This window comes from Oncorhynchus gorbuscha, linkage group LG22 (genome assembly GCF_021184085.1).
Source record: "Oncorhynchus gorbuscha isolate QuinsamMale2020 ecotype Even-year linkage group LG22, OgorEven_v1.0, whole genome shotgun sequence".
Classification (NCBI taxonomy): Eukaryota; Metazoa; Chordata; class Actinopteri; order Salmoniformes; family Salmonidae; genus Oncorhynchus; species Oncorhynchus gorbuscha.
This window is the reverse complement of record NC_060194.1, coordinates 10,693,390-10,708,912: the sequence shown is the minus strand read 5'-3', so window position 1 is coordinate 10,708,912 and position 15,523 is coordinate 10,693,390. Positions and strand designations below refer to the sequence as shown.

At 43.2% G+C, this 15,523-nt stretch overlaps 1 protein-coding gene across 1 annotated transcript in view; it reads right to left on the bottom strand.

The window, feature by feature from the left end:
* The window catches only part of LOC124009278 (phosphatidylinositol 3-kinase regulatory subunit gamma-like), a 61,799-nt gene that overhangs the window by 41,737 nt on the left and 4,539 nt on the right, over positions 1-15,523 (bottom strand). The window contains exon 2 of the mRNA XM_046320911.1: positions 7,742-8,502. Within this exon, the coding sequence (XP_046176867.1) occupies positions 7,742-8,048 (307 nt within the window). The 5' untranslated portion in view covers positions 8,049-8,502. The remainder of the gene's footprint in view (positions 1-7,741; positions 8,503-15,523) is intronic.

Sequence of the window (15,523 nt, the reverse complement as noted above, 5' to 3'; positions counted from 1 at the left end):
CCCGTCTGAAGTTTGCTAGAGAGCATTTGGATGATCCAGAAGAAGATTGGGAGAATGTCATATGGTCAGATGAAACCAAAATATAACTTTTTGGTAAAAACTCAACTCGTCGTGTTTGGAGGACAACGAATGCTGAGTTGCATCCAAAGAACACCATACCTACTGTGAAGCATGGGGGTGGAAACATCATGCTTTGGGGCTGTTTTTCTGCAAAGGGACCAGGACGACTGATCCGTGTAAAGGAAAGAATGAATGGGGCCATGTATCGTGAGATTTTGAGTGAAAACCTCCATCAATCAGCAAGGGCATTGAAGATGAAACGTGGCTGGGTCTTTCAGCTTGACAATGATCCCAAACACACCGCGCGGGCAATGAAGGAGTGGCTTCGTAAGAAGCATTTCAAGGTCCTAGAGTGGCCTAGCCAGGCTCCAGATCTCAACCCCATAGAAAATCTTTGGAGGGAGTTGAAAGTCCATGTTGCCCAGCAACAGCCCCAAAACATCACTGCTCTAGAGGAGATCTGCATGGAGGAATGGGCCAAAATACCAGCAACAGTGTGTGAAAACCTTGTGAAGACTTACAGAAACCATTTGACCTCTGTCATTGCCAACAAAGGGTATACAAAGTATTGAGAAACTTTTGTTATTGACCAAATACTTATTTTCCACCATAATTTGCAAATAAATTCATTAAAAATCTGGAGAAAAAAATGAAAATTACAGTTAAGTGGGAGAACTTGCACAATTGGTGTCTGACTAAATACTTTTTTGCCCCACTGTATATACTATGAAAAAAAACAGGCAAATTATATTATACTAATACAATTGCTCAGAGAATTATAAACTCAGCAAAAAAAGAAACGTCCCTTTTTCAGGACCGTCTTTCAAAGATTATTTTTATTTTTTTACAAATTCCTTCACATATCTTCATTATAAAGAGGTTTAACACGGTTTCCCATGCTTGTTCAATGAACCATAAACAATTAATGAACATGCACCTGTGGAACGGTCGTTAAGACACAAACTGCTCACAGACGGTAGGCAATTAAGGTCACAGTCCTGAAAACTTAGGACACTAAAGAGGCCTTTCTACTGACTCTGAAAAACACCAAAAGAAAGATGCCCAGGGTCCCTGCTCACCTGCGTGAACATGCCTTAGGCATGCTGCAAGGAGGCATGAGGACTGCAGATGTGGCCAGGGCAATAGATTGCAATGTCCATACTGTGAGATGCCTAAGACAGCGCTACAGGGAGACAGAATGGACAATCCCTCCATCAGTGCTCCATCAGTGCTCAGACTGTCCGTAATAGGCTGAGAGAGGCTGGACTGAGGGCTTGTAGGCCTGTTGTAAGGCAGGTCCTTACCAGACATCACTGGCAACAACATTGACTGTGGGCACAAACCCACCGTCGCTGGACCAGACAGGACTGGCAAAAAGTGCTCTTCACTGACGAATTGCAGTTTTGTCTCACCTGGGGTGAAGGTCGGATTTGCGTTTATCGTCGAAGGAATGAGCGTTACACTAAGGCCTGTACTCTGGAGCGGGATCGACTTGGCGGTGGAGGGTCCGTCATGGTCTAGTGTGGTGTGTCACAGCATCATCGGACTGAGCTGGTTGTCATTGCAGGCAATCTCAACGCTGTGCGTTACAGGGAAGACACCCTCCTCCCTCATGTGGTACCCATCCTGCAGGCTCATCCTGACATGACTCTCCAGCATTACAATGCCACCAGCCATACTGCTCGTTCTGTGCGTGATTTCCTGGAAGACAGGAATGTCAGTGTTCTGCCATGGCCAGCGAAGAGCCCGGATCTCAATCCCATTGAGCACGTCTGGGACCTGTTGGATTGGAGGGTGAGGGCTAGGGCCATTCCCCCCAGAAATATCTGGGAACTTGCAGGTGCCTCGGTGGAAGAGTGGGGTAACATCTCACAGCAAGAACTGGCAAATCTGGTGCAGTCCATGAGGAGGAGATGCACTGCAGTACTTAATGCAGCTGGTGGCCACACCAGATACTGACTGTTACTTTAATTTTTGACACCCCCCATTATTCAACACATTATTCAATATCTGTTAGTCACATGTCTGCGGAACTTGTTCAGTTTGTCTCATTTGTTGATTCTTATGTTCATACAAATATTTACACAAGTTTGATGAAAAGAAACGCTGTTGACAGTGAGAAGACATTTCTTTTTTTGCTGAGTTTATATTTAGTTTAAACGAGTAACACAAAATAAATAAAAAATTGTGCATTATTCCCACCCGTTTCCAATATGTGCAGCCAAGTTTCATACTCCTGGCAGAAGCAACCAGGTTTCTGGCTAAAATGTCCAGGTACTTGGTGAAGTTCATGATGCCGCTGGCTTTAACAAGGCCCCGGGGACCCAGTGGAATCAAAATAGCCCCATAACAGAAGATCCACCACCAGTAAGTATGAGGTACTTTTTCTTCATAAAGCCTGTGTTTTCCCCACACCAATGGAGTATGTGGCATTAGAGCTCTAATTTCATGTCATCTGACCATAGCACCAGTTTCAATCCAGGTGACAATGCCGTTAAGCGTACTTTACCAAGTACCAGGACATTTTGGCCAGAAAACTTGGTTGCCTCTGCCAGGAGGCTGAAACCTGGCTGATCTTTCAGCAAGACAATGCACACATCAAAAACCACAAAGAAATGGTTCAATTGACCACAAATCTAACATTTTGATACAGCGATCGCAGTCTCCGGACTTAATTGAAACTCATTTAAAACCTGTGGTTTGAATTGATCCTTCTTAAATATGTGTTCTCGAATCTCATAAAGCGTTTGAGAAAAAGTGACAATTGACCCCTAACTTTGAAGAAGAAAAAAAGTATCGGTGTCCTGTGTGAATCTAAGTGTGCGTTCTAAAATTCTCTTTCTCTCGGAGGACCTGAGCCCTAGGACCATGCCCCAGGACTACCTGACATGATGACTCCTTGCTGTCCCCAGTCCACCTGACCGTGCTGCTGCTCCAGTTTCAACTGTTCTGCCTTATTATTATTCGACCATGTTGGTCATTTATGAACATTTGAACATCAACTCAAATGAAATTTTATTTGTCACATACACATGGTTAGCAGATGTTAATGCGAGTGTAGCGAAATGCTTGTGCTTCTAGTTCCGACAATGCAGTAATAACCAACAAGTAATCTAACTAACAATTCCAAAACTACTGTCTTATACACAGTGTAAGGAGATAAAGAATATGTACATAAAGATATATGAATGAGTGATGGTACAGAGCGGCATAGGCAAGATGCAGTAGATGCTATCGAGTACAGTATATACATATGAGATGAGTATGTAAACAAAGTGGCATAGTTAAAGTCGCTAGTGATACATGTATTACATATTGCAGTAGATTATATAGAGTACAGTATATACGTATACATATGAGATGAATAATGTAGGGTATGTAAACATTATATTAGGTAGCATTGTTTAAAGTGGCTAGTGATATATTTTACATCATTTCCCATCAATTCACATTATTAAAGTGGCTGGAGTTGAGTCCGTGTGTTGGCAGCAGCCACTCAATGTTAGTGGTGGCTGTTTAACAGTCTGATGGCCTTGAGATTGAAAAACAGCTTCTGTCTCTCGGTCCCAGCTTTGATGCACCTGTACTGACCTCGCCTTCTGGATGATAGAGGGGTGAACAGGCAGTGGCTCGGGTGGTTGTTGTCCTTGATGATCTTTATGGCCTTCCTGTAACATCGGGTGGTGTAGGTGTCCTGGAGGGCAGGTAGTTTGCCCCCGGTGATGCATTGTGCAGACCTCACTACCCTCCGGAGAGCCTTACGGTTGTGGGCGGAGCAGTTGCCGTACCGCGGTGATACAGCCCGCCAGGATGCTCTCGATTGTGCATCTGTAGAAGTTTGTGAGTGCTTTTGGTGACAAGCCGAATTTCTTCAGCCTCCTGAGGTTGAAGAGGCGCTGCTGTCTGTGTGGGTGGACCAATTCACTTTGTCTGTGATGTGTATGCAGAGGAACTTAAAACTTGCTACCCTCTCCACTACTGTTCCATCGATGTGGATAGGGGGGGTGTTCCCTCTGCTGTTTCCTGAAGTCCACAATCATCTCCTTAGTTTTGTTGACGTTGAGTGTGAGGTTATTTTCCTGACACCACACTCCGAGGGCCCTCACCTCCTCCCTGTAGGCAGTCTCGTCGTTGTTGGTAATCAAGCCTACCACTGTTGTGTCGTCCGCAACCTTGATGATTGAGTTGGAGGCGTGCGTGGCCACGCAGTCGTGGGTGAACAGAGAGTACAGGAGAGGGCTCAGAACGCACCCTTGTGGGGCCCCCGTGTTGAGGATCAGCGGGGTGGAGATGTTGCCTACCCTCACCACCTGGGGGCGGCCCGTCAGGAAGTCCAGTACCCAGTTGCACAGGGCGGGGTCGAGACCCAGGGTCTCGAGCTTGATGACGAGCTTGGAGGGTACTATGGTGTTAAATGCAGAGTAGTAGTCGATGAACAGCATTCTCACATAGGTATTCCTCTTGTCCAGATGGGTTAGGGCAGTGTGCAGTGTGGTTGAGATTGCATCGTCTGTGGACCCATTTGGGCGGTAAGCAAATTGGAGTGGGTCTAGGGTGTCAGGTAGGGTGGAGGTGATATGGTCCTTGACTAGTCTCTCAAAGCACTTCATCTTGGCCATGTTCTGTTATAATCTCCACCCGGCACAGCCAGAAGAGGACTGGCCACCCCACATAGCCTGGTTCCTCTAGGTTTCTTCCTAGGTTTTGGCCTTTCTAGGGAGTTTTTCCTAGCCACCGTGCTTCTTCACCTGCATTGCTTGCTGTTTGGGGTTTTAGGCTGGGTTTCTGTACAGCACTTTGAGATATCAGCTGACGTACGAAGGGCTATATAAATACATTTGATTTGATTACTATTGTTATGCATGTATGTATGTACTGAACAAAAATATAAAAACTCAACAATTTTACTGAGTTACAGTTCATATAAGGAAATCAGTCAATTGAAATAACGAAATTAGGCCCTAATCTATGAATTTCACATGACTGGCACAGCCATGGGTGGGCATAGGCAAATTTCAAGATCTTTGAAGGTTTCAAGTGCAATCGCAAAAACCATCAAGCACTCTGATGAAACTGGCTCTCATGAGGACCGCCACAGGAAAGGAAGACCCGGAGTTACCTCTGCTGCCGAGGATGTTCATTAGATTTACCAGCCTCAGAAATTGTAGCCCAAGTAACAGACACATCTCAACATCCACTGTTCAGAGGAGACTGCGTGAATCAGGCCTTTGTGGTCAAATTGCTGCAAAGATACCACTACTAAAGGACACCAATAAGAAAAAAAGAGACTTGCTTGGGCCAAGAAACACGAGCAACGGACATTAGACCGGTGGAAATCTGTCCTTTGGTCTGATGAGTCCATATTTAAGATTTTTGGCTACAACGCTATGTCTTTGTGACAGAGTAGGTGAATGGATGATCTCCGCATGTATGGTGCCCACCATGAAGCATGGAGGTGGTGTGATGGAGCTTTGCTGGTGACACTGATGTATTTACAATTCAAGGCACACTTAACAAGCAGAATGCTGTGGTACGCCACCCCATCTGGTTTGAGCTTAGTGGGACAATAATTTGTTTTTCTACAGGACAATGACCCAACACACCTCCAGGCTGTGTAAGGGCTATTTGACCAAGAAGGAGAGTGATGGAGTGCTGCATCAGATGACTAGGCCTCCACAAACACCTGACCTCAACCCAATTGAGATGGTTTGGGATGAGTTGGACCGCAGAGTGAAGGAAAAGCAGCCAACAAGTGCTCAGCATGTGGGAAATCCTTCAAGACAGTTGGAAAAGCATTCCAGATGAAGCTGGATGAGAGAATGCCAAGTGTGCAAAGCTGTCATCAAGGCAAAGGGTAGCTACTTAGAACAATCTCAAATATAAATATATATATATTGATTTGTTTAACACTTTTTTTGGTTACTAAATTATTCCTTGTGTGTTATTTCATAGTTGTGATGCCTTTACTATTTTTCTACAATGTAGAACATAGGCAAAATAAAGAAAAAACCTTGAATGAGTTGGTGTCCAAACATTTGACTGGTACTGTACATATAACAAATCGATACTAGTCAAAGTATCAATATAATATCGTCCAAAATTATACCCCCCCCCCCGACCCCTCACTAACGTTCACTCCAGCTTATTCTCAAGCTCTACCATTGCGTCTTTCCAGGTAAAACATTCATCATGTTCCTTTCCAGGTAGCATAATAAAACACCTGCAGAATTCCAGTTAAAATGTCATGCAAGACAGATGAGTTTGCAACAGGCCTGTACTCGGGCTAAATAGGCCTGCACTGGCATGCTTACCAAATGAGTGAACATGAATTACAATGAGTCACTGTACAGCCTAAGTGATGAAAACCTAATCGCCAAAACTACAGGCAATTCAAAGTTCATTATGTGTTGGGAGATGGTGCTCAGCGCATCTTTCACTAAAGGGCAGAAGTGAGCTTTGGGGAATATTACTTTTGACAGAGAAGGAATGTGTATTTTCATCCAGACACAAATCACATAATTGGCCAGATATCATTTTTCTTATTCATTTTGGCCCAATGAACCGCTGGCATTCCTAATAAAGAATGAATGCGAGGGAGTGAGAGAGAGAGAAAACTAGGAGTGGAGAAGAACTAGTAAATGCATAAGTTGGCCTTGCCGAGGAAGGGCCAAAGCCAAGGGTATATTTGAGTTGGCCAGCACCTCAGTAAAAATACTTCATGAATTTATATTAAATCATCCATATATTTACGCAGTAATATAGTAGTTCAGAGATTAAATGGCCGGAGAGTTTTTCGCTTGGTGAAACAATGTGATATTATGTTCCCTGACAATTTGGCTTATTCATAATAAATTAAACTGGAACATTCCACTACTCAGGAGCAGCCCGTTAGAAATGCAAACTGAGTTCCTAAATTACTTAATAACCTCTCATATGTGTATAGGGAGTTTAGTCAAATCAGTGTAATGGGTATATAAAAAGTTTGCTTAGCACCATAGAGTTAGAGTTGGTGGATATAGTTAGTTGAAAAATGTTGACCATTATTAAACGTCGACATCATACTATCCAAATAAAGTCAGTAATGGGCTCTGGGTCACAACACTGTTGACTGCAACTCAATCCTGTCCTTCGCAGGAGAGTTGAATGGAGGGTCAAGGCAAAACAGTCTGAAGAAAACTTGACCAAGAGAGTCAGGTCAGTAACTGGATTAGGTTCAAATGAGAATTTGTTAGTTGTGTTTGGAATGAGGGAAAGGCCTATGACAGCTCTTTAGGGTAGATTAGAAGGGTCAGTGTGCGGTCAGAGTAAAATGTGAAAGCTTTCGACAACTCCCAAAACAATAAGCTAAGAGCAGGGCAAACCAACACTTCCTTCCAGACAAATATCATTAGTAGCGAATATTAACATTTTCTAACAAATATGGGCTTTGCATTCAATGATTTATGTTCCCTTACAATCTCCAGCAGTGTTTTTTGAAAAAAAATTGAGAGGAATGCATAACTCTCCATGACGTTGAAGGGCAACCTCATCGGAGTGTCAATCAACATCTCAAAAATATTTTTTAGGACAGAGAATATCAATACAAACTACTAAAATGCTGGTCACATATCTCTGAAGAAACAATTAATCAATAAAACAGAATATGAAAAATCCAGTAAAATATGTTGGCGTCGGGCTTTACCTTGTTGTGGCTCAGGCCCCGGGGCTGCTGGGAGGAGTCTTTGGGAGCGAGGCTGACTGGGCGGCGGTGCCATCCTCACAGGGCCCACAAACTGGACATATGTCCCCGGGAAGTCCCCCCTCTGCTTAGTGCGTTCGTTGAAGCCCAGCAGCCAGCCCAGGAGCTCGGGACGCTCTTCATGCCACTCCTTGAAGCACAGGGAGGCCTTGCTGACAGTCAGAATGTCCCCGGGCTGCAGGTCAATGTCCTCCTCCAAGTCCTTGGTGTAGATGTAGAGGGCACGATACTGGAAACCATCGACCGCCATTTTAAGAAACCGATAAAAGCTGCTGAAGACGCCGAGAGAATGCGAAAATTGGCACAATGCTACGGCAACCAGGAAACGATGATGATGATTTTGCTTGGAGTAGTGGTCGTTTAGGGCCAAAGAACTATCAACTGAAGCTTAGAAGCATTGCTGAAATGGCCGAGTCTATACAGCAATGTAGGTAGGGTGCTCCTGTCTTAGAGCTGGCCGGTGTTGGCGCAGTGGAGCACTTTCCTCAGCTTGATACCCCGGTTTAACCAAATGATGGAGCAGAGGGACAGCGTTGGCAACATGCTCCTTCAAGCAGCAAAAACAAGCTAGACAGCTCGAAACCTAACTGAGGCCCAGTGTTGGTCTCTTCAGTCAACCTCTCGACTGTGGGGATGGAGGCAAAGTAGGACAGTCCAACAGTTGTTGATTTTCTCAGGCTCCTCACATTCTGGACAGTGACAACCTGCAGTGCACAGAGAGAAAAAAATATATACAAAAAGTGGGCTTCTAGGGGAAAATGCATAGATAATGTAAAAAAGAATACATACGTTAAATTTAAGACATTACAGTATGTATTCTACAGATATGCAGTAGCCTACAATAAGCAAAGCATCCCTGTGTCACCGCCGCAAAGCACAAAGCATGAAAACACAGAGCAACGCGTTTGTGCAATCCTGTTTGGGATGGAAGGATCGGATTATGCTACTGCGTCATAACTTTCCACAGACCCCCCAAATCAGATTGAGTCACATTTTCGAATCTCAATTTGAAACAACTACTTTGAAATAAGTCACATGACTATACCGCAGCGCTCTCAATAAAATTGGTGATGCTCTGAAGAGGATCATATGGATAAATACGTGTGCAATAGCAAATGTTAGGAAATATGACGAGCCTTACAGTTTTAAAGCACCAAAATCGAAGAAAGCAGTTTCACTTGCAACAGTTTTTAGTTAGGGGAAAGTGGGCTATTTTGACCCACTTAAGACTGTTCTGCTGCCTAAGAAATATTTTGTCAGCCTTCTTGAAAAGTTGCCTAATCGTGCCAAAACCCTTCACAAACGCAACAAGATTGAAAGAAAGACCTTTCGATGCAAGACGCGCCTTGCTCTTATAATCTGATATAATCCGTTGCAGAAAAACATTTCCCATGCATTCATTCATACTTGCTTCATTCCAGTCAATATGGTAAATAAGGTCCTCAACGGCTATGTAGACCCACCATTACATCACGGTTTTTCAGGTCTCACCTAGGCCTAATAAATTAATTAAGACTAGTTAAGTGTCAAAATCTTACTTTGATCAGTTAATTCAGAGCCACAGTAGCAAAATCCCATCTTAAAACATGAAGACCCAGATGACTCTATCCAGTCAAAGACAAATGGTCAATTACCTTTGTTTATGCGTACTGTAGCTTCAGCAAGAGTGAAGCAAAAATATTTTTTAAAGCGACAAAGTCAAAAACGGCAACTGTACCTCAGAGAGACATTCGGCTTTCAGTCTGAGGCGAGATTAAATCTCATTTTTCCCCCCTGGATGAATTGATGACAAAAAGAAAATCCAAAGACAGGAGGGGGTGTAATGGAGGGGTTGGGCTTGTGACTCAGGAAATAAGAGCTCAGCAGCCCCCAGAGTTTTTGGGGCATCTCTCGAAAACGTCCAAATAAACTACTCTTTTTGAAGCCCAGTTTAGAGCAGTAAAGTATGTTTTGAGTGGATATGATAGGTTGCGGCTAAAACCTAAATAACAGGAAAAATTCAAACTGTACACCGCTCTCTTCATATCCGGGGGTATGCGCACTTCAACCTTCAGACAAACTCTCCATTTGATATGCAAGCAAAATATTCTCGTAATAGTCAGTCCTAATGTCACCGCTATAAAACATTAAATAGTTATCATGATTACAGGACGTACCATTGGGCAACACTACTCACCCCACTTTTGGGCAGAGAGAAACTGGAGAGACTTACCAAGGCTCTCTGTCTGACATCCCCGGTGTCAAAAAAAAGAAGAGTCACCAGGGTAGACAAGTGGCACTGGCATACCCAACCACAGCCGGCAATCCCCCTCCCCTTGAATCTCCCCCCCTCCCCTTGCGTCTCCCCCTGCCCCGAAAAAAATCCATTCCTCTGCCATTTTGTTTGTTTATATTCACAATCTTGTAGAAGACAACTGCAATCATCCCGCACTCCGTGGTGGTCCACGTCAGCATTTTATTCCACAGCAAAAAAGAAAAAGGTGCTGCAACTAATACCAGTTGAATGGAGAATCATCTCTGTTACAATCCTACACATGGAGTGCAGCCCACATTTCAAGGCAGCAGCAGGTCGTCACTGGATCCACCCCCCCCCCCCCCCACTTTTATTCAGGCAAGAGATGACACACTTTGCTATCAGGAGAGCCCAAACGGCTGAGGGAGACCACAGAAAATAATGAACAAATAAAAAAAGGCAATAAACTCACTGTTACTAGAGAGAGGGAAACTAAGCCTGGCCTCTCATTGGCTGCTGTTTGGCCATGTGCTCGGAGTCACCAGAGAAGCTCAGGCAAATCAAGGAAATGTTCTAATATTAGAAAATGTATCTAGGCAGTGATCAAGCTCCTGACCCAAACAACTCCACCTTTTTTACACTGCACTTTTTTTTGCAGTGTCATTTGATGAAAATATATGCAGTATGATCAAATATATATTAATAAAAAATGTATTATACAGACAATTATTGTCTGGTGCTGCAATATAATGTAAGCTATATTTTACCATTACCAGTAAAGGACCACCAAAATTAAAAGGCAGGTTATTCTGGGGAAGTAGATAAAGGGCTTCATTCCCAAAATCCAGAAGTATCCCCTCGAACTTACAAATTTGTAACATATTGTACAAATTGGAATTCGTAACGTTTCATAACTATTAGTGTTTCATTAGAATTAGTGTTGATACCAAAATGATTCCACGGCAACAAAAAAAAAAGGCGTATTAGCCAAAGTCACAGAATGGCACTTGAGCCGGACAGATATTTTGAGTTCAATATCATTGCATTGGACATTTTTTAATGCAATCAGCTTTATAAATCAGCAATATTTTGCATTATGTTAGCATATTATCACAAACAAGGTACTTGGGTCGTGAATTGATGCTGGCTTCAGCTGTAAGCTAGCAAGGAAAGTTAGTCTACAAAAGCTGAAAGCTACTGGACTTGCATAGTAGTGCTCTAGTCTGCACTGGACATTGTTTTGGGAGCCGTAAGTAGCCGTCTCAACATTGCTACATGCCGTGTTGCATTGTTCAAGTGTGTTAACTTCTGTGCAGCATAAGTGGTGACGCATCCCACACTCCCAGTGAGTTCAATGGTTCCTCAAGGCGGGCTAAAGCTAGCAATGGTTAAGTGGAGCAGGCACAGTGCTCTCACGCTATAAGGGGACATCGGCTACGCTGACAGAGAGACTTGATCCTCTCTCAAATCAGTAGATGGCATGATAAACATTTGACACTTTAAAAAAAAATCTAGTACTGAACCGTTTTACATGTTCTAGTATCGAAAAAGTACAGAAGTTTTAGTATACCGTGCAACACCAATAAGAATTGCAAAATGTTTGCAGGATGTAACATATACGAAATGGATGTGCACAATTTTCGGGGACCCATTTTGGCTTGGGCACTACTTTCAAACAAAACTACTGGCTTAAATGAAACAAAAGCTCTGGAACGTCAGAGGAGCTGCAAGCCAATATATTTTGGTACATATTCATTGCTACTTCGGAGCAATTTTGAAACAGTTTTCCCAAAATAAGAAAACAGTAAAACAAAATACCACCGTAAAGTATGGATGGGCGTTTGAAATAATTCACTATTCGAATATCAGTTTTTTGTTGTTGATTTATTTGCTTGTAAATGTATATTTGTAAAAATATATTTTTAACTTTGCTACAGCAAAGACTAGTTAACTAGTAGCAGCCACAATGTCATTTATAATCCCATATAACAGTGCCTGTCTTGACTGGAGTAGCCTAGAGATGCTATCTATATCTAACTAGGTTAATCGAGGATGGTCAGCGCCTTACCTAACCTTAAAAATGCAATATGCTGAAATCGCTCTGCCATTTCTTGATTGCTATAATTGGAATAGTTCACCTACTTCCAGTTTGCGACAATGCAAGCAGTCATTGCGTAGATAATTATTGAACCATTTAAACTGCTGTATAATATATTTTCCATAACCAAAAATATAGGATTTTCAACTGATGTACAAAACCAAAAGTAAGACAAAAAATAAATTTAAGAACGGGGAGCATATAAATAGCACACATAGAACATATTTACCGCTTAGACTTTGAATGAGAATGACAAATCTAGAACTCACATGTCCATGTGCATTTGGTCAGCTTGTCCAAAAAGTTACATATTGTAGCTTTAACCCTTAGTTTAACAATTTCAAATATCAACTACAAATAGGGTCGAGACGTATCCCAGCAACATTCAGATTAAACAGCCTACCTTCAGTGGCGCTCTTCCTTTTAAGGGGAAAAGGAAGAGAGCTTGTAACGTGCCCTCTGCTTTTGGTCGTGCGCCTCGCTGTTTACAGTCCCCGGTGAAACACAAAGCAGATGCCTATACCTAGTGCCAGCCTTTCTTCCAGATGAAGTTCTTGACAAAGTCGACAGACACCACATACCAATTTTGTTGGTGACAACTTTTGTCGCTTTCTAATAGCTGTCTAGCAGCTAGACTCAGTGGGTTTTGTCCAACATGTCTCTGGACCCACTCACTCTCACAGTCATACGCTGGACCTAGTTTTGTCCCATGGAATAAATGTTGTGGATCTTAATGTTTTTCCTCATAATCCTGGACTATCAGACCACCATTTTATTACGTTTGCAATTGCAACAAATAATCTGCTCAGACCCCAACCAAGGAACATCAAAAGTCGTGCTATAAATTCACAGACAACACAAAGATTCCTTGATGCCCTTCCAGACTCCCTCTGCCTACCCAAGGACGCCAGAGGACAAAAATCTGTTAACCACCTAACTGAGGATCTCAATTTAACCTTGCGCAATACCCTAGATGCAGTTGCACCCCTAAAAACTAAAAAAATGTCTCATAAGAAACTAGCTCCATGGTACACAGAAAATACCCGAGCTCTGAAGCAAGCTTCCAGAAAATTGGAACGGAAATGGCGCCACACCAAACTGGAAGTCTTCCGACTAGCTTGGAAGGATGGTACCGTGCAGTACCGAAGAGCCCTTACTGCTGCTCGATCGTCCTATTTTTCTAACTTAATTGAGGAAAATAAGAACAATCCGAAATTCCTTTTTGATACTGTGGCAAAGCTAACTAAAAAGCAGCATTCCCCAAGAGAGGATGACTTGCACTTTAGCAGTGATAAATTCATGAACTTCTTTGAGGAAAAGATTATGATTATTAGAAAGCAAATTACGGACTCCTCTTTAAACCTGCGTATTCCTCCAAACCTCAGTTGTCCTGAGTCTGCACAACTCTGCCAGGACCTAGGATCAAGAGAGACGCTCAAGTGTTTTAGTACTATATCTCTTGACACAATGATGAAAATAATCATGGCCTCTAAACCTTCAAGCTGTATACTGGACCCTATTCCAACTAAACTACTGAAAGAGCTGCTTCCTGTGCTTGGCCCTCCTATGTTGAACATAATAAACGGCTCTCTATCCACTGGATGTGTACCAAACTCACTAAAAGTGGCAGTAATAAAGCCTCTCTTGAATATATATATATCGAATCTTCCATTCCTCTCAAAGATTTTAGAGAAGGCTGTTGCGCAGCAACTCACTGCCTTCCTGAAGACAAACAATGTATACGAAATGCTTCAGTCTGGTTTTAGACCCCATCATAGCACTGAGACGGCACTTGTGAAGGTGGTAAATGACATTTTGATGGCATCGGACCGAGGCTCTGCATCTGTCCTCGTGCTCCTAGACCTTAGTGCTGCTTTTGATACCATCGATCACCACATTCTTTTGGAGAGATTGGAAACCCAAATTGGTCTACACGGACATGTTCTGGCCTGGTTTAGGTCTTATCTGTCGGAAAGATATCAGTTTGTCTCTGTGAATGGTTTGTCCTCTGACAAATCAACTGTACATTTCGGTGTTCCTCAAGGTTCTGTTTTAGGACCACTATTGTTTTCACTATATATTTTACCTCTTGGGGATGTTATTCGAAAACATAATGTAAACTTTCACTGCTATGCGGATGACACACAGCTGTACATTTCAATGAAACATGGTGAAGCACCAAAATTGCCCTCGCTAGAAGCATGTGTTTCAGACATAAGGAAGTGGATGGCTGCAAACTTTCTACTATTAAACTCGGACAAAACAGAGATGCTTGTTCTAGGTCCCAAGAAACAAAGAGATCTTCTGTTGAATCTGACAATTAATCTTAATGGTTGTACAGTCGTCTCAAATAAAACTGTGAAGGACCTCGGCGTTACTCTGGACCCTGATCTCTCTTTTGAAGAACATATCAAGACCATTTCGAGGACAGCTTTTTTCCATCTACGTAACATTGCAAAAATCAGAAACTTTCTGTCCAAAAATGATGCAGAAAAATTAATCCATGCTTTTGTCACTTCTAGGTTAGACTACTGCAATGCTCTATTTTCCGGCTACCCGGATAAAGCACTAAATAAACTTCAGTTAGTGCTAAATACGGCTGCTAGAATCCTGACTAGAACCAAAAAATTTGATCATATTACTCCAGTGCTAGCCTCTCTACACTGGCTTCCTGTCAAAGCAAGGGCTGATTTCAAGGTTTTACTGCTAACCTACAAAGCATTACATGGGCTTGCTCCTACCTACCTCTCTGATTTGGTCCTGCCGTACATACCTATACGTACGCTACGGTCACAAGACGCAGGCCTCCTAATTGTCCCTAGAATTTCTAAGCAAACAGCTGGAGGCAGGGCTTTCTCCTATAGAGCTCCATTTTTATGGAACGGTCTGCCTACCCATGTCAGAGACGCAAACTCGGTCTCAACCTTTAAGTCTTTACTGAAGACTCATCTCTTCAGTGGGTCATATGATTGAGTGTAGTCTGGCCCAGGAGTGGGAAGGTGAACGGAAAGGCTCTGGAGCAACGAACCGCCCTTGCTGTCTCTGCCTGGCCGGTTCCCCTTTTTCCACTGGGATTCTCTGCCTCTAACCCTGTTACGGGGCTGAGTCACTGGCTTGCTGGGGCTCTCTCGTGCCGTCCCTGGGGGATGCGTCACCTGGGTGGGTTGATTCACTGTTGTGGTCGGCCTGTCTGGGTTCCCCCCTTGGGTTGTACCGTGTCGGAGATCTTTGTGGGCTATACTCGGCCTTGTCTCAGGATGGTAAGTTGGTGGTTGAAGATTTCCCTCTAGTGGTGTGGGGGCTGTGCTTTGGCAAAGTGGGTGGGGTTATATCCTTCCTGTTTGGCCCTGTCCGGGGTGTCCTCGGATGGGGCCACAGTGTCTCCTGACCCCTC